Source organism: Leucopleurus acutus, assembly GCF_964270905.1.
Source record: "Leucopleurus acutus genome assembly, chromosome: 3".
Taxonomy (NCBI): domain Eukaryota; kingdom Metazoa; phylum Chordata; class Mammalia; order Artiodactyla; family Delphinidae; genus Leucopleurus; species Leucopleurus acutus.
Genome location: NC_139145.1, coordinates 38358420 through 38382805, shown reverse-complemented (window position 1 = coordinate 38382805; position 24386 = coordinate 38358420). Strand labels below are relative to the sequence as shown.

At 35.7% G+C, this 24386-nt stretch overlaps 1 protein-coding gene across 4 annotated transcripts in view; it reads left to right on the top strand.

Moving 5' to 3' along the window:
• Positions 1–10423: 10423 nt before the first annotated feature.
• The window catches only part of GABRG2 (gamma-aminobutyric acid type A receptor subunit gamma2), a gene marked incomplete at both ends in the record, with an annotated part of 122413 nt that continues 108450 nt past the window's right edge, over positions 10424–24386 (top strand). For all 4 annotated transcript variants that reach the window (XM_082835211.1, XM_082835210.1, XM_082835209.1 and 1 more), the window contains one exon: positions 10424–10530. In XM_082835211.1, coding sequence (XP_082691337.1) covers positions 10424–10530 — 107 coding nt within the window. The remainder of the gene's footprint in view (positions 10531–24386) is intronic.

The following is a 24386-nucleotide window of genomic DNA, read 5'->3' as shown; positions in this document are numbered from 1 at the left end:
CACAGAGAGACTTTAAATGAGGTTTTGTGAGAAAGACCTTCTACAAACTTATGTCTCAGATATACAGAACTTGTTGTTCCAGGAGACTCTGAAGTGAAGGGGTCCACAAGGCAGTTGGATATGTATTTGTGAAACATAGAAGAGCATTGGGAAAGGACTTATTACATTGTGTTCCAGTGAGAGTGAGAATGGCAGAAAATTAAGTCACTAAACTATAAGCTCCTCAAGGGCAGGAAATATGTATTTAATGCAACTTTGTTTAAATGATATCTAGATTGAGGCCTGTAATTATTAGGTACTAATAAATTTTGGTGAATGTTGTCCGATAATAGAAAAACACATAATAATAATATTGAATATTTAATACGGATCAGAAATTGTATAAATTGTTTACATGTATTAATTCATTTAACCCACACAGCTCTATGAGCTTAGTATTATTTGCTCATATGCAGATGAGACAAATGTAAAAAATCTTTATCAGTTGTGACTGATAAAATTTCTAATAAAACTTAAAACATGGATAGGGCTTCCCTGGTGGTGCAGTGGTTGAGAGTCCGCCTGCCGATGCAGGGGACACGGGTTCGTGCCCCAGTCCGGGAAGATCCCACATGCCGCGGAGCGGCTGGGCCCGTGAGCCATGGCCGCTGAGCCTGCGCGTCCAGAGCCTGTGCTCCGCAGCGGGAGAGGCCACAGCAGTGAGAGGCCCGCGTACCGCAAAAAAAAAAAAAAAAAAAAAAAAAAAAAAGGATTAATTTTTCCTGCTGAAACCTCTTATTTTTTGACAAAGGCAATAGAAATTATTACATATTTTCTGTAAGTTTAAAGAAACCATGTTTTCTATGAAGTATTAATTTGAAGTGCTGAAATTTTTTTCCTCAATAAAATAGTCTGATGGTTTTAAACTATAGTTTGGTAGGCCCATATTGTATTTCCTAAGTTTCTATATTTTTTTCTTTTGCTGTAAACTGTGCCAAATAAATTGTGATGGCTACAATAATGATTTTATTTATATTTGTGTTTTATAATTAAAATTTTTAAGAGATGAAATCAGTCAAGAACTGATTCACCTTTTAACTGAACCCCCCAAAAGGGAAATTAATTAAAAGAATTCCAAGAATGCCATAAATTATCACTATAATCATTTGCTGTCATTTTCCTTTGTCCTTTTTATTCCCCTGCAGTTTAAAATCCTCTTTTATTGGGTACTTGAAGGGATTCTGAAGCCAGTAGGGGGAAATTCATACTGTGGTTCCAGGCCTCTCTGTCCCAAGAGTGCCATCCACTAATGGTCACACTGAATGATGCCCCTGTGACTCCAAAGTCTAAAAGAAAGTCCCTGGAAGGCATATCATTAGCAGTGAGAGACATTAGCCTGAGAAAAGTCTTTTACTGTGTCATGATTGCCTAGAACATCTGAAAATCATTACAAGATAATCCACAGCATTGATCAAGTTCTTATATCATGTGCCATTCTGAGTCAATGTTGAGAATGCCTTAGTTTTTCAGGCCTTTTGACAAAAAAAAAAAAAAAAAAAAAAACCTGTGTGTATATATATGTGTGTGTGTGTAGATATATATATCTTCAAAAGAATGGCTTCAAAAAGAATGGCCAAATTGGCATTCATACATTTTTGTTGCAAATATAAACTGACACAATTCCAGAGGATACTTTCTAAGACTCAACTTTTAGATTTGAACAAATAGTCAATAAGCCTATAGCATGTACCAGGCCCTCTTCTAGATGCTGGGGAGAGAGCATTGGATCTGACAAGTATACAAATACAATGTTGTCGTGAAGAACTGATGTACTTACATGATGACAGGAGCATTATAAGAGGATGAAGAATGAAATAAAGAGGCTCTTTGAGGCCCAGACTTAGAACTGACATATTTGTACATTCCGGTGGACAAAGGGAATTTGAGGTCAGCTCAAATTCAAAGCGGGAGAAATAGACTCTGACAGACTCATCTAATATCCTGAGCAATGAGGTACTTTAACTCTCCCATAAGATTTAAGAAGACTAAGATTGAGATGACCGAGTCAAACTTTTTTTTCCCAGTTTATTTTAGTGTGCAATAACAAGGACATTGACCCTATTAATGTCATGCTGTTAAGCTAACTTCCTTGAAGGAGCTGTAGATATCTCCTCCCACCTCACTCCCAAGGAAATCCTATTCAAATTATAGGTCACTGAATGCTTAGAACTGAAAAGATCCTTATATATCACCTGTATCATCCATCACTTTATTGATGAGAAAATAAGCGTTAGAGAAATGAAGTAATTTCCCAAGTCATAGAGTTAATGACAGAACTAAGATTTCTGACTCCAGACTCTATGATCTTTGTATTAAATCATGTTTCCTCTGAAGTTTTATTATAGCTCATGATTAAGGAAGTGACTTAGTAACTGTTATTTATTGCCACAGTTATGTTATTGGAAAACTGTATACAGCCATGCTTAAGAGATCAATTTCTTAGATCAGACTGTCTGGGTTTACAATCTGCTCTGCCATAGACTATAAACTGGGTACTATGGGTTATCTTGGACAAGTAATTTAGCCTCTCTAAACTTTAATCTTCCCATGTGTAAAAACTTGACAATAATATTACCTGCCTTCTGGTTTTTTCATGAGGATCAAATAAGACCTGTCACACAGCACTTTGCCTGTCACAGATTATGCTGTTGATAAGGATAATGTTTATTTTATCAATAGAAACTTTATTAAGGTGAAATTAATAGACAGTGAAATGATTTGATCTTAAGTACATAATTTTATGAGTTTTATCAGTGTATAAGCCTGTGTAATAACTTTCCTAATCAAGAATACTTCCTGTACCCAGAAAGTTCTCCTGTGCCTCACCATTATAAGCAACCTTGTTCTGATTTTAATCACATAGATTTCTTTTGCTTCCCTTGAAGGTCATATAAATGGCATCATATAATATGTACTGGTGTTTGCCTGGCTTCTTTTAACATAGTACTTTTGAGATTCAACCATGTTGTTGAATGTATATATGTGTGTGTGTTTGTGTATATATATATGTATATTATATATTAATATATGTGAATAAATTATTCATTAGATTATTCCTGAATAATATGTTTTTCCATTTTCTAAATATACCCTGGAATCTGATTATCCATTCTTCTATTGATGATATTTGGATTGCTTCAAATTTGTCTATACAATTCTTACACAGGGCTTTTTGGGGTAAACATACTTTTATTTTTCTTTGATATACATCTTGAAGTAGAATGTCTTGGTCATATGGAAAGTGAATGTTTAACACTGAAAGAAAATGCCATAATCTTTTTCAAATAGTTGTACCATTTAATATTCTTTCTAGGAAATGCATGAGGATTTTTCTGTAGCCTCAAAAAATTTGTCATTGTCACTTTTGCTGATTTTAGCCATTACAGTGCATGTGAAAGATATCATTGTGGTTTCAATTTGAATTTTCTTAATGAATTCTGATGGTGAGAAACTTTTCATGTGCTTATTAGATACACTTATAACTTTTTCATAGAGTCTGTTCAAGTACTTTGACCTTTTTCTATTGGGTTGTTTGCATTTTCACTATTAAGATGTAAGATTTCTTTATTCTGGATACAAGTTCTTTATTCTGGATACAAGTCCTTTGTAAGACACTTATATTGTGAATATTTTCTCCCTGTATGTGACTTGCCTTTTCATTTTTTAGTAGTCTTTTGATGAACAGACATTTTTTTGTTTTTATGAAGACCAATTTATCATATTTTATATTTAATACATTATACCTTCTCTAAGAAATTTTTGCCTACCCCAAAGTGATAAAGATATTCTGTTTTCTTAAAATTAATAATTTTAGCTTTTGCATGTGACATAAAATAAAGGGCACATGTTATTCTTTAAAATAATTTAATCCTTTGTTCCAACATCATTACTTTAAAACATTCATCTTTCCCCTTCAAAATGCCTCACCTTTATTGAAAATCAAATGAATATATGTATAGAACTCTTTATTCTTTTTTCTAGCTTCTAAAGTCAGAAGTTTAGATCACTGTTTTCTTTATTCAATGTATTTACAGGTATAAATTTTCCTCTAAGACTTGCTTTAGCTTCACGAAACAAATGTTATGTTGCATTTTCATTTATTTTGAAGCATTTCCAACTTCTCTTGTCGTTTCTTCTTTGATTCACATATTATTTAGAAGTATTATTTTTTCAATTTTCAAGCTTTTTGAAACATTCCTACATATTTTACATTTTTGATTTCTAATTGAAATCTGTTGTAGTTAGAAAATATACAAGCTTTCAAAAACTTGAAATTTATTGAGGCTTATTTTATGAACAGTTGAAAAAGATGTACCTTTTTTACTTTACTCTGCAATTATTGGGTATATTATTCTACAAATGTTAAGTCAGAGGACTTTTAATGTATCCAACTATGATTGTGGAATTTGTCTATTTTTCCTGTTCTGTCCGTTTTTTTTTGTTTGTTTTTTTTGTTTTTTTTTTTTTTTTTGCTGTATGTGGGCCTCTCACTGTTGTGGCCTCTCGCGTTGCACAGGCTCCGGGTGCGCAGGCTCAGTGGCCATGGCTCACGGGCCCAGCCGCTCCGGGGCGCATGGGATCCTCCCAGACCGGGGCACGAACCCGCGTCCCCTGCATCGGCAGGCGGACTCTCAACCACTGTGCCACCCGGGAAGCCCTGTTCTGTCCGTTTCTGCTTCTATTTATTTTGAAGCTCTGTTACTGGGTGTGTAAAATATTATATTTATGTCTTCTTGATGAGTTGATCTTTTCGTCATCATAAAGAATACCTCTTTATCTCTTGTAATACTCCTTGTGTTCATGCTTATTTTCTACCACCATTTTGCTATTCGCATTCGGCTGGTCCCATTATTTTCCCCTCTGGTACTTTCTACCTTCTTTTGCATTTACAAAATAATTTTTGGTATTTTATTTTAAATTTTCTAATGATTTTTAGGTACAACTTTTTATATTACCTTTAGTGGTGCTTTAAAGATTATCATATTCACCTTTAACTTACCAAACTCTGTGTACAGTTGCTATATCATTTCATGAAATAGACAAGAAATTACAAAAGTATAATTTTATTTGACCCCAACTCTAGGATACTTTGTGCAGTTGTTGACATGTATTTTATACATATATGTGTTATAAACTCCAAAATGCAGTGTTATAAGTTTTGCATTAAAAAGTCAGGTGTCGCCTAAAAGAAATATATATAAAACTATATAGTTTCCTCACATGTTACCCATTTTCAGGGCTCTTGCCATTGATCTGGGTTCCCATCTGCCATCACTTTCCTCAGCCTGAAGAATTTACCTTAGCATTATTTTCATCTCATCTCTGCTGGTGACAGATTCTCTCAGCCTTCCTTTATTTGAAAATGTCTTTTTTTTTCCTTTCACGTCTGATGGACCTATTTACTGGATATACAATTCTATGTATAATTTATTTTCAGCACTTTAAAGGTATCATCCACTGTCTCCTGACCTGTTGTTTTGATCAGTCAGCCATCATTGTAATATTAACCTCTAGCAATTGTAATGTTTCATTTTTCTCTGGCTACTTTCAAAATTTTCATTTAATCTTTAGATTTTAGGTGTGTGACTATGAAGTTCCGAGGTATAGTTTTCATTGTGTTTACCCTGCTTGGGGTCTACTAAGCTTCTTGGATCTATATGGAATATTTTCACAAACTTTGGGAAAGTTTTTGGCCAATATTACTTTAAATATGTTTATGTTTATTCTCTCTTTCTTCTCCTTCTACACTACTTTATCAGGAGGCTAGATATTGTCTCACAGTTTCCAGTAGTTCAATTTTTTTCAATATTTTTCTCTTTGGTTTTCATATTGGATAATTTCTGTTGATGTGTTTTCAAGTTTACCAATCATTTCTTCTACTGTTATTCTTCAATTGCCAATCTGATATTAAAACATGCATGATTTTTTTTTCTTTCAGGCATTATAAATTTCAGTTCTAGAATTTTCTATTTTGCTTTATTTCAAAAAATAGTTTCCATTTCTCTTCTGAGAGTCCCTACTGTACACTCATTGATCATATAAGCATCATGGCCATGTTTTGTTTTAAGTCCTTGAACTATTTAAAACAGTTGATTGAATGTCCTTATTTGCTCATTGCATCTCAGGTTTGGTTGGTTTGTACTAAATGCAATTTTTAAAACAATATGTCTTATTGTTTTGTACTTTGTATGTCTTATGACTTTTTTTTTACCATGTTCTCAGATGTTTTATATATTACCAACATTCAGATTATAATACTCCTCTAAAGAATATTGATTTTTGTTCTATTAGGAGTTAAAATTTTTTAAATTTATTTGTTTTTATTTTTCGCTGCATTGGGTGGGTCTTCATTGCGGTGCGCGGGCTTCTCATTGTAGTGGCTTCTCTTGTTTCGGAGCATGGGCTCTAGGTGCCCAGGCTTCAGTAGTTGTGGCACATGGGCTCAGTAGTTGTGGCTTGCGGGCTCTAGAGTGCAGGCTCAGTAGTTGTGGCACACGGGCTTAGTTGCTCCGTGGCATGTGGGATCTTCCCGGACCAGGGCTCGAACCCGTGTCCCCTGCATTGGCAGGCAGATTCTTAACCATGCTCCGCCAGGGAATTCCCGGAGTTAAATTATTGACAAATCACTTTAATGCTGTGTAAGATTAGTTTTTTACTGTTTTCAGGTTAGTTTCAGTTTTGTCCTTAGGCTTAGAGCAAATCCTTCAAACTCCAAACTCAGTATCTCGTACAGGGAATGGCAGCCGAAACACTGGCTCAACTTTTTCAGTCTTTCAGTTTTTGCTTTCTTGCAGTCTTCTTGGTGCCCTTCTGCTCTTTCCATTCAAAAACAAATATCTAAACAAAGTTTGCATGTAGATCTGGAGTCTTACCTTTCTGTTGTTACTTTGTTTCTATGATTCCCCCCCACCCCACCCCCCACCCTTAATTTGAGCTGCTCTGGCAGCTCCAACTCTCCTCTGAAACCTCAAATCAGTAAGATTGTTGCCTTCTAATAATTTTAGCCATCCTTTACCTCTGCAATTCAGGGTTTTCCAGGGATAGGGGACTTTCCAAGCTAAAACCAGGGAAGTTCCAGGCAAATAGGGAGAACTTGATCATTTTTTAAGCGTCCTCAGGGAAAATCCTCATAATCCTAGATCTCATCCAATTCAGTTTCCTCTTTTTATGGTCAAACCTTCACCACTTTCAGCCTGCTTTTGGTGACTTTCTAGTACTTTACATAGTTGTTTATTTAATGTTTTGTCCCCCAGTTATAAATGTTATCTGCATGGTTAGGATGGTTAGTCTACTTCATCATTAACCTAAGTATTTTAATTCTGCAAGTGATAGGAGATTTGGTGTCAACACCAAATTGATCCAAATTTTGACCTTATAATTCACTTCTGTGTGTAGTAATTATAATAATAGTAATAGTAATAATAATAATAATATCAAAGTAAAAGTAAACTTCATTCAGAGAAAATTAACCTGCCAAACAATTCTCCAATATATTGACAAGGGCTTGTTTGAATAAGAGGTTGCAGATGGTAGTTTTTATCTTTTATGTTTTAATAATGTAAAAATATTAGTATAAAATGTAGACATATATACACATATATTGTTTGCAATGAAAATATGAACATCACATTTATCAAATAATGGGAATTTAAATATGTATCACAACATATCTTCTTAAAAATGGGCAAGATTAAATAATAGCTAAAATGTGATTACAAAAGAAATTACTAGATGAAGTATCTTATAAATACCAGTGAATATATGTGTGGCAAAATCTTAGAAAATTTATTAAGATACTTTTTTTTTCAGAGAGCAGCCGCCAGATAGGAAAGCTCCACAGAGGAAAACTGAAGCTTACTAGCCAGGAATAGCACAGTTAAAATTGTACCCAGATACTATAAACAGTCAAATTTCCTCTATGGATTCTCTTAATATGCTGAGAGGTATTCCATTATTGAAATAGATTATAATTTACAGGGATCATTATGATACCAATAAGGAATCAGAATTTGAATTACTACTTTGTGAACGTGATAGCATTCATTCTCACAGCTTCAGTATGCTTATCACTAAACTCAAGGGGGAAAAAAACTTACATTGGAAAATTGGAAATGTTGTATTTGGTAGAAGGCAGAATTGTCACATCAGTTTTTATTTACAACCTAGTGGCCTTGCATATATGTTGGGTTTGGCCTCCTTTGTATTTTAAAGATTAGGACATTTCTCACAGTTACATTCCCATTTCCTCCGGCAACTGCCTGGAACAGAGCAGTGGCAACTCCATTCAGATGGGGTATGGCCACCCCGGTGTGCATGGTTTCCACCACTTTACTGTTTCACAACTAGCCCTTTTCTTTTACTTATCTCACTTGCTTGGTTTTTGTAGGCATGGGAACATGTAAGCGTTGGCCTACCAAAATATGAGAGAATGTCTTTACTGAAAACACAACAGTATACACCTATTAACAACCTAGGCTCTTTCTGTAAAAAAAAAAAAAAAAAAAAAAGAAAATTATAAATATAAGGAAGGCCAAAATTCCTCACAGTGCAGTAAGGAATAAGAAAATTGCAAAAAAACGGATTTGCATTTGTTCTGCCTCTAATTTAATCACCAAAAAAGAAGTCAATTGGCTACTGCACGTGAATGCTGTTGTTGTTTTAACTGGATTTTGTTCGAACGCCGTAAAATAACTGCCTAAGTTCTAAAGGCATGCAGGTTTCTAGGCGTGTCTGTTAGGGCTTTTTTGCTTCAGAATGTGTCTCCTCAGCCTCAAGGAAGCCACCAGTACTTCTCTCTGCTTTCCTTAAGTATATTTTAGGATTGTAGATGAAGTGTGCACCTACTCATCCCATGTTCTATTTCTATGCCTCCTGGACTCCTTACTCAAGTTCGCTACCTGGAAGACTTTCTTGTAGAAAAGGCACTGGTTTTGAAATGACTCCCTGCTATGTTCCAGGAAGGGATCTGATCCGTCCTCTTCACTTGTACTTCTACATGAACATCTTTGCTGTGGTCTCAATTTTGCAGGAACCTTGAAACACTCCTCCACTTTCTTCTCCATGATGAGTGAATGGGATTTCCTCTGCGATGGATGAGCTAGGTTGGCATAAAGGGATATCGCCCATGTATCAGTATCCATGGTAACATTCTAGGCAAGAAGGCAGCATGCTAACACCACTCATCCACCCCAGAAATTTTCAGAATTGTCACCAAGCAGAGCAACAATAACAAAAGTCAAATCCCATAGAGCAAACAGAAATCCCTTTATATTGTTAATGTCCTCTTGACCTTCCCCTTTGTCCAACCTCCTTTCAAAGAGCAGCCCCCTATTTAGTGGTCTGTAGACTTTACTCAGGCAGCTATTTTCATGCATTTATTTTCTTCAACCTTCAAGAAGTTTGTATTTGTACATTTTCACTAAAGATGGAGAGCAGAAAAAGGAGTGAATATTGGGGATCGTAGATTCTTCTTGTTTTGTAATTCTATCAATGTTTTCTCCCTTCATTAAAATTGAAAATTCACCAAATCTGTTTTCTTACGGGATGGTTTACAGAGAAACAGCCAATCCTCCCCCACCGTCTGCTCCCCCTCCCTCTACAATGTAACCATGATTTCTAATATTGCATGATTTTAAATAAGGATTCTTGGCAGATCTGAAGAGAGAAACCTTCTGTCGTTGGTGATATAGTATATGGTCTTCCTAAAGCACCTCTTGTCCCCGTGAAAGCCCGTCCTTGCATACTTTTGTGGGCAATAAAGGGTTAAAAGGCGCTGGAAAGACACCACGCATGTGTTAATTCCTGCTGCAGCAGCGCGCATTGCTTCCACTTTGACCTCATAGTTAATCTGCGTGATAGTTAACTCACGCAGAGACTCGTGCATTTCTTTTAACACACACACACACACACACACACACACACACACACACACACACACACACACACACCTGCTGCCCTCTAAAAGAAAAATCAAAACAAATCAAACAAATAAACAAACCTCAATTGATGGACCTGGAGGAGTATGTGTGAGCGTGGGGGGCATGAGTATGTGTACGAGTGTGCATGCGTTTCCCTTTCCCTTATTTGTCTCCTGTGCATCTCTCCCTGTACCCTCCCCCTGCCTCAATTATATTATTCCCCGGGACTTGGAAGATGCTCCCCGAGCTGACGCTTTGATGGTATCTGCAAGCGTTTGTGCTGATCTTATTTCTGCCCCCTGAATATTAATTCCCGAAGCTGCTAGCAATACAGCTCCCCAGTGACGGGACCTACTAGAGGCAGGTGGGGGGAGCCACCATCAGTTCATAAGCATAATAATAATACAAAGGGGAGGGATTCTTCTGCAACCTAGAGGCTAGAGGCAGGGGAGAAAAAAAAAAAAGCGATGAGTTCGACAAATACATGGAGCACAGGAAGCTCAGTCTACTCGACTCCTGTATTTTCACAGAAAATGACGGTGTGGATTCTGCTCCTGCTATCGCTCTACCCGGGGTAAGATATGCCCTTTCCGGCGTCGTTTTGTTTCAGAGAGGTTGGGGGAAGGGGTGGGGACAGAGGAACTCGGGAGACCACCCAGATTTAAAAGACTCTTATAGGATTTGGGGCTTTGTAATTTAGGGGAATGTGAATATTTGGGGCGGGAAAAAGGAGGGAGGAAAGAGAAAGGTCACTTTCATTTATTTATTAATTTATTGGATTTTCTTTATTTGTTTTAGAATGGAAATGCTAACGTCATAAAGACTTTGTGTTTGGGGAGTAGCATTTTGATAGTACTGCAGTCTGATGTCTAGGTGGGCTGTGCTGATACATGCCGGCATTTGAGGCCATGTTGGAGGCGTTTGGGTGCGGGTCTGGAGGAGAAAACTGCAAATGGGGTCCTGGCGCACACCCGGGAGACGTGTGTGTTTGTGTGTGTGTGTGTGTGTGTGTGTGTGTGTGGATGGGTTCTGTTCCTGTATCCAAAGTATTGCTTGCTCCTGCACCTGGGCATTCTTAAGATCAGCCAGCCAGGTTTTCTATCCAGCCCCATTGACTTGGCAGCAGACTCCCTGGTGGGCTAACAGGGTTCAGCACCAGGGACAGCAGTCCTGTCAGGGCCAAATGGAACGAGGCTTGTCTAACCCCACGGGACAACTTTACATCTACACAGGACATCGTTATAGTATAGACAGAAGGCCGATGGAGCCGAAGAGCACTAGTGACATCTGGGGACCCTGCTGTGATTATCCCTAACCCCTCCTTGAGATAGGAGGGGCATTGCTGGGCATGGGGTAGAGAATGTAGTTAATCAGTGCATGGAGGGATATATGTCTGGAAAAGAGTTGGCTTTGCTGCAGTGTTGAAAAATATGCTGAGCCAGGTGAATGTGATGCCAAAATTGTGAAGTTATGCATTAATGTCTTAGAGCCTTGTTGCACTGAATAGAAAAGATGGGAAAAGGGGGTGGTGGATTTCCCAAAATCCTGAGCAGGTGTGTGTTGCGAAGTGTTTTGCACCTAAATTTTTTTGAACTTCCCTGCACCAAAGGTATCAAAGAACTATCCCTTCACATATAGTTCATCATTTATCCACCCACCAAAACAACCCCCCTGCCCAACACGTACCATCAGGATTTCCAGAGGTCCATTGTACTTATATTACTTGCACTCTTCTATACTGTCACTTTGAAATAAAGCTGTAAAAATATTACCCCAAATCTGCTCAAAAAGAAAGAAAGAAAGAAAAACTAGCTATAGAAGAAATCAAGCCATTGCCCTAAGGTTTTCCTGGGAGTTGACAGTCTTATGTAGTAGTTGTAACAACGGGAGATAAAAGGGATGGGGGTTAAAAGATTATTTTATTTTATTGAAAATTTCTAGTTAACTTCACTGGTCCTCCATTCTCTAGGGTAGGTAATGAGGAGGTACAGATTTCAGTAAAAAAGAGACCCAAGCAAAAAAGGAGTGAAAGTCTCTCTTTGGAGTCTTTGGAGTTTCCAAGCAGAGAGAGGGGCCTGCTTAATTCTACCAGCACTTTTCATACCTCCCTGCTTTACTATAAAAATAGAATATATTTTCTTTAAGAGTGTAAGATTAAGTAGTTTTCTCAGAAGAAGGCTTTTTACTGGAAATGGTTTATGTGTAATACATTTTAGTGGAATACTGGAAAAACAGTTCTTTTAATTAAAATTTGCACACATATTTTACTATTTAATGTTGTATGTAACTCTTAATTTGTTTCAGACATTAGAGAATTTATAGTTACTTGTTGATAGGAAATATCATTCTCATGTTCTTGCCATTTATGAAACCTGTGGATTAAAATCTAGTCAAGACATAGAGAAATATGTCTTTCCTTCTTACACACTTACATCCATCTTAGTAAACAACTTTGTAACTGAATAGATGAGAATATTTTTATATATTTTACTCCAATGGTCTTATTTTAACCTAAAATGTGCAATTTTATTATTTTTCCTAATACTATCATATTTAAGATGTCTTCTTATTGCAACAGTCCCACCTTTTCTTTTCCAATTATCATATAAAAAGTAATACTTAGTGATACATTTTAATTTTCAATTCTTATCATAGTAGCTTAGATGAGCTTTTTAAACAGCTCTAAATAATGGGAGTTATGTGTCATATAAACTCTCCAATAGGAGGATATTCACATTTTCTCAGTAATAACAGAATGGAGTCATTGCAGTTTGGTGCAGAGAATGTGATCAGAGTTTCAGTTTGCTGCAATCCCATTTTAAAAAAAAAAAGCCATTTGAATGGCTGAATAGAGCTGGATGAAAATAGGAGCTTTGATCTCTGAAACTGATCTTGAAGAAAGATAAGTGACTAGAAAAATGTGGGATTCTGGGAGCAGTTTGAAAAAGGCTTTTTGGGTAAACAGTGGTAGTAGAACTACCTAGAAACTTGAAGTGAAATGTTTTTAAAAAAAGAAACATTTAAATGAGTTTTCATTTACATAACTCCAAAGAATATTTTTCACTCTCATTAAAATGACTAAATTCATTAGTTTGTATCTCTACAAAAGTAAAACAAAGAGGAATATGAAGCATTGAAGTGAGGATGTTAATAGCTAATATCTCTTCTTATATGTGGGACAGTTAATTTCTGAAACTCAAAACTATCTAAACTGCCACATATCTTATATACAATGCTATCATAGAAATGGTCTGGGAAACTTGCTAAACTTGTATGATTCTTGAACCATACAAGCTTGTTATTTACTATCCTTCCAAATTCTCCACTTGGTTTTATTAGAAAAAGAAAAATGAAATCACTTCCTCAGCATATTTAATTGCTTATAGACATAACATTTCAAATAGTCTACGCTGAGGCAAACATCTATCTGGAAAAAAAAAGAAAAATATTTATCACCCAGTATTTCCCAGGATCCAGCTGCCCACTACCCTCTAGACAAAATATCTGGATTGTAGGCAGGAATTTAAAAATTAGCTTTTAATTTAAATTCGTTACGTAAGTGTCTCTGATATCCTAGACTCAGTTTAGAATACCTAATCTCAAAATGATTGAATTACAGAATATTTAGTGGTAGGGGTCTCTGTTCTCCATATTTTAAAATTTGCTTCATATCAAGGATTTCTGCTCAAACTGGAAGAATGTTAAGACTGACTTTAGAGAGTTTATCTTTGTTGTAAATATTATTTTACCAGGGCTGTGGCTGCTTCTCACCATCATAACTTCGTAGTCATTCCAAGGCAGACTTTTCACAGCTTAAGTACAAGTAGGCTTTATTGGAATGACATATACTTGTTGAAGGGGAGCAGAATTTGCCAACCCAAAATATGCCTCTTTGGCATAAGGATTATTTAAGGCTGATTATTTTTAAGAAACAGCAGATACAGGTGAAGCTTAAAACTGAGTGGAAGTTACCCTTTTGTAAGAGGCATTCACATTTATAATGGAAATCTCCATGTTTAAGGGTGTCTCCCTCCCTGTACCAGAAAGAAGAGTTTGGCTAAATACCTAGAAACTTACCAATGGTGAAGGCAGGGGCTTAAATCTGCCTAACAACCATCCCCTTGTTGACTGTGCTTTACTTAATAACCTCCCATAACTGGCTTCCCCTCCTCCCAACATCTTTTGTCTTTAGCTGGAGATGGTATTTAAGATGATGGCTTGGGCCATTTGAAGGACTTACTCAGCTTTCTGGGTATCTCCCATGTATACAGGAAATATATATGTTATTACTTTTCTGTTTTTTTTTCTTTTCCTCTTGTGAATCTTTTTATTACAAGGATGTCTCAACCAAGAACCTAGAAGAGTAGAAGGAAAATTATTTTTCCTCCCCTACATGGTCATCCAAAGTACTTCTGCTGAATTCAGTGATCACAGAAGATTGGTAAAAAGTTATAATTAGTGCAGTTCAGGAATTGTTTGACCACCCAGGTATCAGAACAATTTAAAAATTCAGGATTTCATTTGGGATGGGCACATTACCTATTCAGGTAAATGTGAAAGAAAGAATTCATCCTCTGCTACTGGGTTAGAAGAGATCCATGTGACATCTTCAAAGTCAGAAACCAGATAGTCACAATACAATATTTTCAGATTTTCCAATCTACTTGTGTCATGTATATACATACACTGAATCAAATTTTTTAAATATATAAATATTAACATATAATAGATTTTAATTAACATATACAAAAGTTATATAATATATTTTAAATGCATAAAATATAATTATATTATACATAACATATATACACAGACACACACAAATTTTACTAAAATCTGCGACATAGTTGTTGTCAACCACATTCGACAGACTTGGAAACCGAGAGATTAAATGACTTGTTTAAAGGCAACAGATAATTAGAAGTAACATCAAATAATGATAATTATGTATGTGGATAGAAATAGAGTCCTATAATGATAGGTGTATACATTTATATATACTTCCTACCATCCTGGGGTTCCTTCCTGGGTCCCTTGGTGGGTGCTTTCCAGGAACCAGGACATGTTTCTCACTCCAGTCAGCAGCACTAATCGACCCGCCCCCTCCCGCCCCCCCCATAGTTTGCAGCGAGTCACTGTGAGTTCCACGCATGACCTGCCAACAGTGTTGATGCAGCTGGAGCTCTCTGCCTTCTGTAGCGCCCCTCCCCCCCAACTCAGCACTTAACCCAGTACTTTTCACCACTTTGCCCCAGACCCCTTCTCCCATAGCAGGATCTCAGAAGGCCTTTCACCTCCCTCCCTTGTCTCTTGGGCCATAGCCACTCTGATCTCAGTGTATCTTTTGCTAAATACACTTTTTCTGTATAAATAAAAAATGATTTGGAGTTGTTCTCTGAAAAAATATTGTAAAATGTATACATACAAGATAATGATAACTGATTATATTTTAGATCTGTCACTAATGACTTCTGAATTTTGTCTTTTCTGTTTTGTTTTATTCCTTCTGAATTTTTTGATCAGTTTCATTTCATCAGTACTGTTTGCTCATAAGTGTAGTAACTAGACTAGATTATTAAGTTACCAGTCAATTTTAGTTTTTATAATTATCTGATTCCACCTTCATATAATAGAAGTTAGAATAGATACCTTGCATCCAATCAGCCTCCTGAATAAATTAAAATGTTGAATCTATATAGTAGTGTGGTTTGAGGTCCTCAGTCCCATCAGTCACTCCATTTTTAAATTTACCTCACAATTTTGATTGAAAGCTCTAAACAGATATGCTTAGAAATAATCCACTCTTCAGTTGTTTCATGAGTTTAATAACATGTTAAATGATATTATTTAGTCCCTGGGGAAAAATGCATTAAGAAAGTATATTTTCTTAATGGTTATGTGTAAATAAAGCATAGTTTAATCTGCAATTCAGTCATGACCCAGAAATTTAACTACTGCTTGTCATCCCATTTTCAAAGAAGAGAATTTGTCCTCCACTGAGAAAATTTATAGGATAATTTGCTCAATGTTGTCCCATAGTTTTCCTACAGAAATTCTATATTGAGGCAACCATTCTGAATATTAAAGTAGAAATAATGTTACTGTTTCAATATCTGGATATCTCTATCTTCAATATATAGATATTTAAAGTTGACCTTTTTAATCACCTCAGTCAAACGATTAAAATCACCTCAGTCAAACGATTAAAATCACCTCAGTCAAACGATTAACTGGCACGTGAAAACTTAATATCAAAATGCTTAAGTTTTAATTTCTAGAGGAATAAAAAGTTACACTTTCTACAAATTAAGGCTTTATTTTTTTTTCTGAGAATGTTTTCGTGCACACTGTTATTCTCTCTATAGCTTTGTAAGTTAGATAAGGAAGATAACATTTTAGATTGTCCAAGTATTTTTTTTTTTTTTTTTTTTTTTTTTTTTTGGTAGTACGTGGGCCTCTCACTGTTGTGGCCTCTCCTGTTGCGGAGCACAGGCTCCAGACGCGCAGGCTCAGCGGCCATGGCTCACAGGCCCAGCCGCTCCGCGGCATGTGGGATCCTCCTGGACTGGGGCATGAACCCGTGTCCCCTGCATCGGCAGGCGGACTCCCAACCACTGCGCCACCAGGGAAGCCCCTTGTCCAAGTCTTCTTGAATGTTGGTTGTAGAGCAAGGGTTGAGACTTCCCCAGCCATATTCCTAGTGCAATACACCACAGCACTCAACAATAGTCACCCTTTTTCTTCGTAAAAGTAAGAAAATACTTGGATTGTTTTGAGGTGTAAAAGGCTTCTCCAGTTTGCTTTACTGGGAAAGTTATTTGCTATTCATTTCTTCCATATTCTAGAGAATACACATCTTTTAAAAGGAAATAAAAACCTCCTTTTAAGTTATACATTCGTGGCTTAGATAAAATTTAACTCAAAATCATATTACTCCCCACTGTATTATGAAATAAGAGGGCAAAATATGGTAATAATTCTATATTATTATAAAAATCATTATGGAACTCTATAGATAAAGTACCATGTAAATGCTAAGTAAATAGTGCTGATATTACATTCTCCACCAATTCATAAAGAAAACCATCTGAATACCAAATAACATAGTGAGGAAAATAAAGAATGCTTTTTAAGCAAAGGTCCTTTGTAATAATTGAAACCCTGCCATGAACTCAAGTATAGTAGTAGAACCAAAGTCTATGTGGTGAGACAGATAAGTATCAAGTTCTGTAATTTATTTAGGCATATTTAAATAAAATGGCCAAAACAAACTGAATATAACTTTTTGGTGTTATCTTGGTAGGAAGAAATAAATGGCGTACTCTTATTTATGATCTTTTGTGCAGGTTAACAGTCCCTTTATATAAACTGCTTTTGAAAACACATTTGAAATACCATAAGTGAGGGAAAAAACTCTAGATATAAACTATAGAAATGAATTAATTCTTAATTCATTAAAGGAATAGTATTGCAGCCAGGTCTGTTCTAGGAACTGGGTATATACTTATGGGGCAAAAGTCTTGATGTCCGCCATCATGGAGTTTGCAATCTCATGGGGTGGCAGGCAATGATCAAACCAATATACAAATAATTATTAAGTTTTAACTCAGGTAAATGCTACACAGGAAAGTCATACGGTGCTATGAGAGAATATATCAGCTTTCTAACTTGATGAAAGCATAGGCTAGAGAAACTGAGTGAGATCTACAAACTAGCTGAAACTGATCTACAATCATCTAATTGGTCAGTTTTAATATTTCATCGTTCTTTTCTTGGTTATAATAGTCTTTGCTGGATTTTTTGCCCTCGGTTGAAGAGGTTGTCACTTGAAAAGTGAATGGTATTTTCGGGGAAGAAAGGTGGTGAACATTTTTTTAATGTTCTGGAAACTATTTTTCTTTACTATTTAAAAAAAATACATAATAGACAAGAACTATATTAAGGATAATTAAATAAAGTAATACATCATTTATGACATTATTTTAACACAAACTAAATTTACTAACCAATGGCCAGTTGATGGGCTTTTGCTCCACTCACCCCCATCCAGTAGGTCTTCAAGTTATATATGCATAAAAGTAGATCTGTTTTCCTACCACCACCTCCAACTGAGACATCTTCTCTGATTCTTTGTCAATCCAATATAAATAGTCAACTACAATCAAACAGGGGGAAAAAACACATGACCATCTTAAATATAAATACCAGTTGTGAACGTCAGTTAATTTCAGACTTGGATATAATACGATAAGAAAAATACAGTGAATATTTTGGGGATTTTAGAATTACGTGCAAAACGCACTGTGTATGACCTATAAAAATGTGTACAGAAGGAGACCTGACACCTTGTGGGATCTCAGTTCCCTGACCAGGGATTGAACCCGGGCCACTGCAGTGAAAGCTTGGAATCCTAACTGTTAGGCTACCAGGGAACTCCCGCAGTGACTTTTCAATATTGATAAATTATAATCTTTCAGCAAGAGAATAGATGCTAGTAATTATATGTTAATAAATTATCAACTGGTTTTTTTTAAAATCTATTTTACCTATTGTCTTCCAGTATCCCCCTTCATCTTATTCTTAGAATTAGTGTGTAATTAGTGTGTATTTAGTTCCTTTCAACTAATCATCATTCTAAAAGCAAAGTGTCCTATACTCATACACATACACACAAATCTGCAGCTTTGGATAATGCCCTTTTTAATTTCAGAAAAGAATACTTTTCCCATTATATTAAAGAGATTGAGTAAATATATATTCTTCTTAAATTATTCCAAAAGAAAGAACAAACAAGGTATTTTAAATCTGAGGTAGTATTCAGATATTTCCTGTTTTCAATAGAAAAGTAATTTTCCTTAGTATTTCTTAGAGGGAAAATTTAAAGTGATAATTTTTAAAGTCAATAACAACATCTCAGTGATTCCAGGTAAAAATTATCATTTAACTAAATTACCTCCTTTTAACTTAACTTTATTAATAAAAATCTGCATTCTTTATTTTAAAATTAATTTTTAATTTTAAAATTCTTAAATTTTAAAATTCAACAATTTTCAGAAAAATGTTGAATTTTAAAAAAGTGTACATTTGAAATTGATTATTCTTCATTAAATTCCACAACAAATTATTTAATTACTTAAATTATTTAAATAATTACTTCATAACCTTCATAAACCCATACTTTATTAATCAAATTATTAGAAATTATAAAAATTTAGACACTTTTAGTTTATTCTACATCCAGGTAAATTTTTCATTATTTTATTTTATTTTTTACTTTTTATTTTGTTTTATATTGGAGTATCATTGATTAACAATGTTATGTTAGTTTTAGGTGTACAGCAAAGTGATTTAGTTATACATATGTAAGTATCTATTCTTCTTCAAATTCTTTTCCCATTTAGGTTATTATAGAATATTGAGCAGAGTTCCCTGTGCCATGCAGTAGGTCCTTGTTGGTTATCTATTTTAAATCTAGCAGTGTGTACGTGTCAATCCCAAACTGCCTATCTATCCCTCCCCCCACCCTTCCCCCCTAGTAGCCATAACTTTGTTCTCTAAGTCTGTGAGTCTGTTTTTTGTAAATAAGTTCATTTGTATCATTTGTTTTTAGATTCTGCATATAAGTAATAGCATATGATATTTGTCTTTGTCTGATTTACTTTGCTTAGTATGATAATCTCCAAGTCCATATATGTTGCTATAAATACCATTATTTCATTTTTTTAATGGCTGAGTAATATTCCATTGTATATATGTACCACATCTTCTTTATCCATTCATCTGTCAATGGACATTTAAGTCGCTTCCGTGTCTTGGCTGTTGTAAACAGTGCTGCAGTGAACACGGGGGTGCACACATCCTTTCAAACCATGTTTTTTCCAGATACATGCCCAGGAGTGGAATTGCTAGATCATAAGGTAGTTCTGTTTTTAGTTTTTAGGAACCTCCATACTGTTCTCCATAGTGGCCGCACCAATTTACATTCCCACCAACAGTGTGGGAAGGTTCCCTTTTCTCCACACCCTCTAGATCATTTATTGTTTGTTGATTTTTTGATGATGGCCATTCTGACCGGTGTGAGGTGATATCTTATTGTATTGATGGTTTTGATTTGTATTTCTCTAATAATTGGCAATGTTGAGAATTTTTCATGTGCCTCTTGGCCATCTGTATAACTTCTTTGGAAAAATGTCTATTTAGGTCTTCTGTCCGCTTTTTTTATTACATTGTTTGTTTTTTTGATTTTGAGCGGCATGAGCTGTTTGTATAGAGATTAATCCCTTGTCGGTTGCATCATTAGCAAATATTTTCTCCCATTCTGTAGGTTGTCTTTTCATTTTGTTTGTGGTTTCCTTTGCTGTGCAAAAGTTTTTGAGTTTCATTAGGTCCCATTTGTTTATTTTTGTTTTTATTTTCATTACTCTAGGAGATGGATCGAAAAAGATATTGCTGCAACTTATGTCAGAGTGCTCTGCCTATGTTTTCCTCTAAGAGCTTTATAGTATCTGGTCTTACATTTAGGTCTTTAATCCATTTGGAGTTTATTTTTGTGTATGGTATAATTTATAAACTAAATTATCTTTGGGAAGTCCCTTAACCCTATAAGCACCATTTGTTTTATATCTGTAAGACATTTAATTGATATTGGTATATTGCAGTATGTAATGTTCACCCCTAAAAATGTGGAGAGTGAGTAACAGAAATACAGCCATGTTTAAATGTTATTAATTTAAAAATCTTTAATTTTATGCCTCCTATTATGAAATGATACTTAAAATATGCCTGAATTTTCCAGTAACTGATTTATTGAAAATGCTGAATATAGATAGCTATGGTCTAGAAATTATGATTCTCTTTAAACGTCATCTATTGAATCTCTCTTCCCCACACTTGGACAATACCTAACGTAAAAGCAATGAATTTTCCATTCATTTTAGAGTTTATAATGATCTCATTTTCAGGTGTTAAAGTCTCATCTAAATTGATCCTTCAAACTCTCACTCACTTTAAATTTTTTTCTGTTCTCTGATCAGCCCTGACCTAAGATTTCTGCTGCCTGCCTGACACTATTTTCTTCATTTTTTTGTTAGGCTCCTCTTCTCTTTTTATTATGCTGCTTTTGGCTTGTTCAAGATTAGAGTGGAGGGAGGAAGGGCAGTTACCTTTGCGGAAAGATCTTATTGTTCTCTCTGGGTGAAAAATGCCTAAATGTTTAGTCATTCTTTCATGGGGGGTTGGATGGATTCTGTGGAGCTAACCCTCTTCCTCCTTCCTCCTCCTGGGGACCTTTAGAATTGCACTGTTCCCTGACATGGGTCATGCTGTATGAGGGCTTGATGTTTTATGACAGGCCCTCAGCTCCACTCTAAAGACACATCTACCCTGACCTTCTACTAGCATTTTCTTGCCAAATAGACTGTTTTTCTGGCATCCATTTAGCTCAGGAGGAATGAATGAATGAAAAACAAACTCAGGAAAATTGCTTGTCAGCTTCAGAAAGTGAAGGTCCTTTTCTCACTCAGATTCACTATTGCGATTGTTCAAGCCAGCCTATCACCTTTAGACTTTTCCAGGAAAAAATCAGGCTACATTAGTCATTTGGACTGCTTAAATTAGAGACCACAGGCCAAATTTTGCTAAGAATTCTCTATCTACCCTGTGTTCAAACAGCATTAAGAAGCAGATATGTAAGTTTTCTGTTTTGGGTAGAGATAGCAATTACCCCTGTTAGTCTCCCCTAAATGGTAGACATCAATGAGTGGTTTCTTGACTTTGTTTTCTAGTTGCCTTGAGGTGGAGGTGGAACATGTATCACTGTGAGGAGGGGATGTGAAACTGCACTGTTCTTTCTACACTTAGGCCAAAAAACTTTTTCCATAAGAACTGCTCTCTTATTGAATCCTGAGACTCCTATTTTACAGCCCCAAAGTGGGTAAAGGAAAAAGAACCCAGGACTGGTTTTTGGCCTTCTCTAGCAAGTTCTGCCTCTTCTTGGCAGCCTACCACATTTGTGTTAAATGAGAATATAACACTTCTTACTTATTTTTCTCAGTGCTGGGACATCAGTTATGATAACAATGGGGAAAGTATATTTAATATTACGTTACCCGTGCAATTCATTTCTTCCTGATATCCACTAGTTAATTCACCTTCTTCAAATCTTTGCTCAAATATTGCCTTCTCAGTGCCTACACTGATTACTCAGTGTAATACTGCAAATGTCCCTCAACCCTATACTCACAATTCCACTTATTCTCTTCTGTGTTTTACCTTTCCTTAGTCTTCAGTAATTAAGTAGAAATTTTTTTATTAGGTAGCTTACTGATTTATTATTTTCTGTCTTCTTCAGCTAGAATCCAGGATTAATGAGAGCAGAGATGCTGTTTCTTCCACTGTTATACTCCAGGCTTTTAGAGAAGTGTCTTGCTTCTAATAAATGTTCAATAATTACTGTTTAATTAAATAATAAAAACTGCATCTCCTTTTCCCTGAAATTTATCTTCTCTTAAAAAAGGAAAAAAAGGTACTTCCCTGGTGGCACAGTGGTTAAGAATCCGCCTGCCAATGCAGGGGACATGGGTTCGAGCCCTGGTCCGAGAATATCCCACATGCCGCGGAGCAACTAAGCCCATGTGCCACAACTACTGAGCCTGCGCTCTAGAGCCCGCGAGCTACAACTATGAGCCCACGTGCCGCAACTACTGAAGCACATGCGCCTAGAGCCTGTGCTATGCAACAAAGACAAGCCACCACAATGAGAAGCCTGCACACCGCAATGAAGAGTAGCCCCCGCTCGCCGCAACTAGAGAAAGCCCATGCTCAGCAATGAAGATCCAACACAGCCCCAAAAATATAAATAAATAAATAAATTTTTAAAAAAAGGAAAAAAGAATCTTTTCCATAGTACCTCACTCTAAGTTCAGCATATATGGCTGGTGACCAAAACAAAAAAAAACAAACAAATCCTACAGAATCGTGTAGTCCTTAAGAGCATAAGCTATGGAGCCATACTTGACCAGGATTCATATTTCTACCCTTGACATTTACTACTTGATGGCCCTCAGTAAATTTATTAACTGCATTCATCCTTAGTATCTTCATATAAAAAAAGGAAGATAATAATTCTTCAAAAGCTACTTTTGAGTAGCAATTGACATAATACATAGTACATGGCACATAGTAAACTTCTCTTACATGTTGTTTTTGTTTTTGTTACTACCTCAGGGTCATTATTTATTTCCTGGGGATATTCCTAGAGACACAAATAGTCTCTCCACCCCTGTTAAACGCTAAATTTGGGTAAAGTACAGGAGAGGGGTTTCTTAATAAAAATTCAGTAATTCTCTAGTCCCCTGTCTTAATTTGTGTAAGATGAGAAAATTGGATAAAGGTCCGTAAGTTTCTGGAATGACTATACTGTTCATTCATTTTAGATCAATACTAAAAACTTGATAAAATTCCTAACACGTGTGGATTAGGTCCCAATAACAATAAAATATGTGGTGACACATGGGACTTCTTCCTGAAGACAGCTTCTTTAACTATATGCAAAAAAAGAGAGAACTGATATTTTTCTATTCAAGGTCATAACTGAGTCTTCATTTTTTGTGTGTGCCTTATGGATCTGATAATAGAGTGAAATCCAACATCCTCTGTCACCTAGGTTACTGCATCAGCCACCTAAAGTACCTTTCTGATGCCAGTTTTGCTACCTTCTGATTTATTCACCACATAGCAGAGAGACATTTTTCCTAACAAATATTTTCCTAAATAAGGACATAATTTAGATTCAATAACTGTTGAGTGTTTAAGTGTAGAGTTAGATAAAATCTTTTCCAAATGTGTACACCGGTATCACCGCCACCCATATATATATATACATACATATATTAGTTTCCAATATATATTGGTTTCCATCACACTTGGAGGTTTTCTTCTGCCCTTTCCAATTAATCACCCTTCTATGCACCTGCCTTCTCCTTGACTTCAGACTATAAGTAATCTCCCAAGCACATTCTTAATAGATGTTTAAGTATCAATGAAATATTTCAGAAAAATGAAGATGTACATAAAGCAGAAGTTTCAAGATAGCGGTTATACACTCTGACTCAGGTGACCTCAGTAGTGTCCTGAATTGCTATCTTGTGAATCACATTTTGTTTAATCCCCAGTGACTGTGTTCCTGGCACTATGCAACATGCAGAAGCTATAGCATTGAACAAGGCAAACACAGTCCTGGTACTTGTGGAATGTATATTTTAGAATAAAGACATGCTTTTAAAAACATAATACTACATTATATATATCATATATTATAACCATACTTTGATATATATTCTTATAGACAATATCCTACATATATATTGATTTGTTTCACTTATTGCCTCTGATCTAAGTAAATTTGTGTAACCAGATAGACATTTTACACTC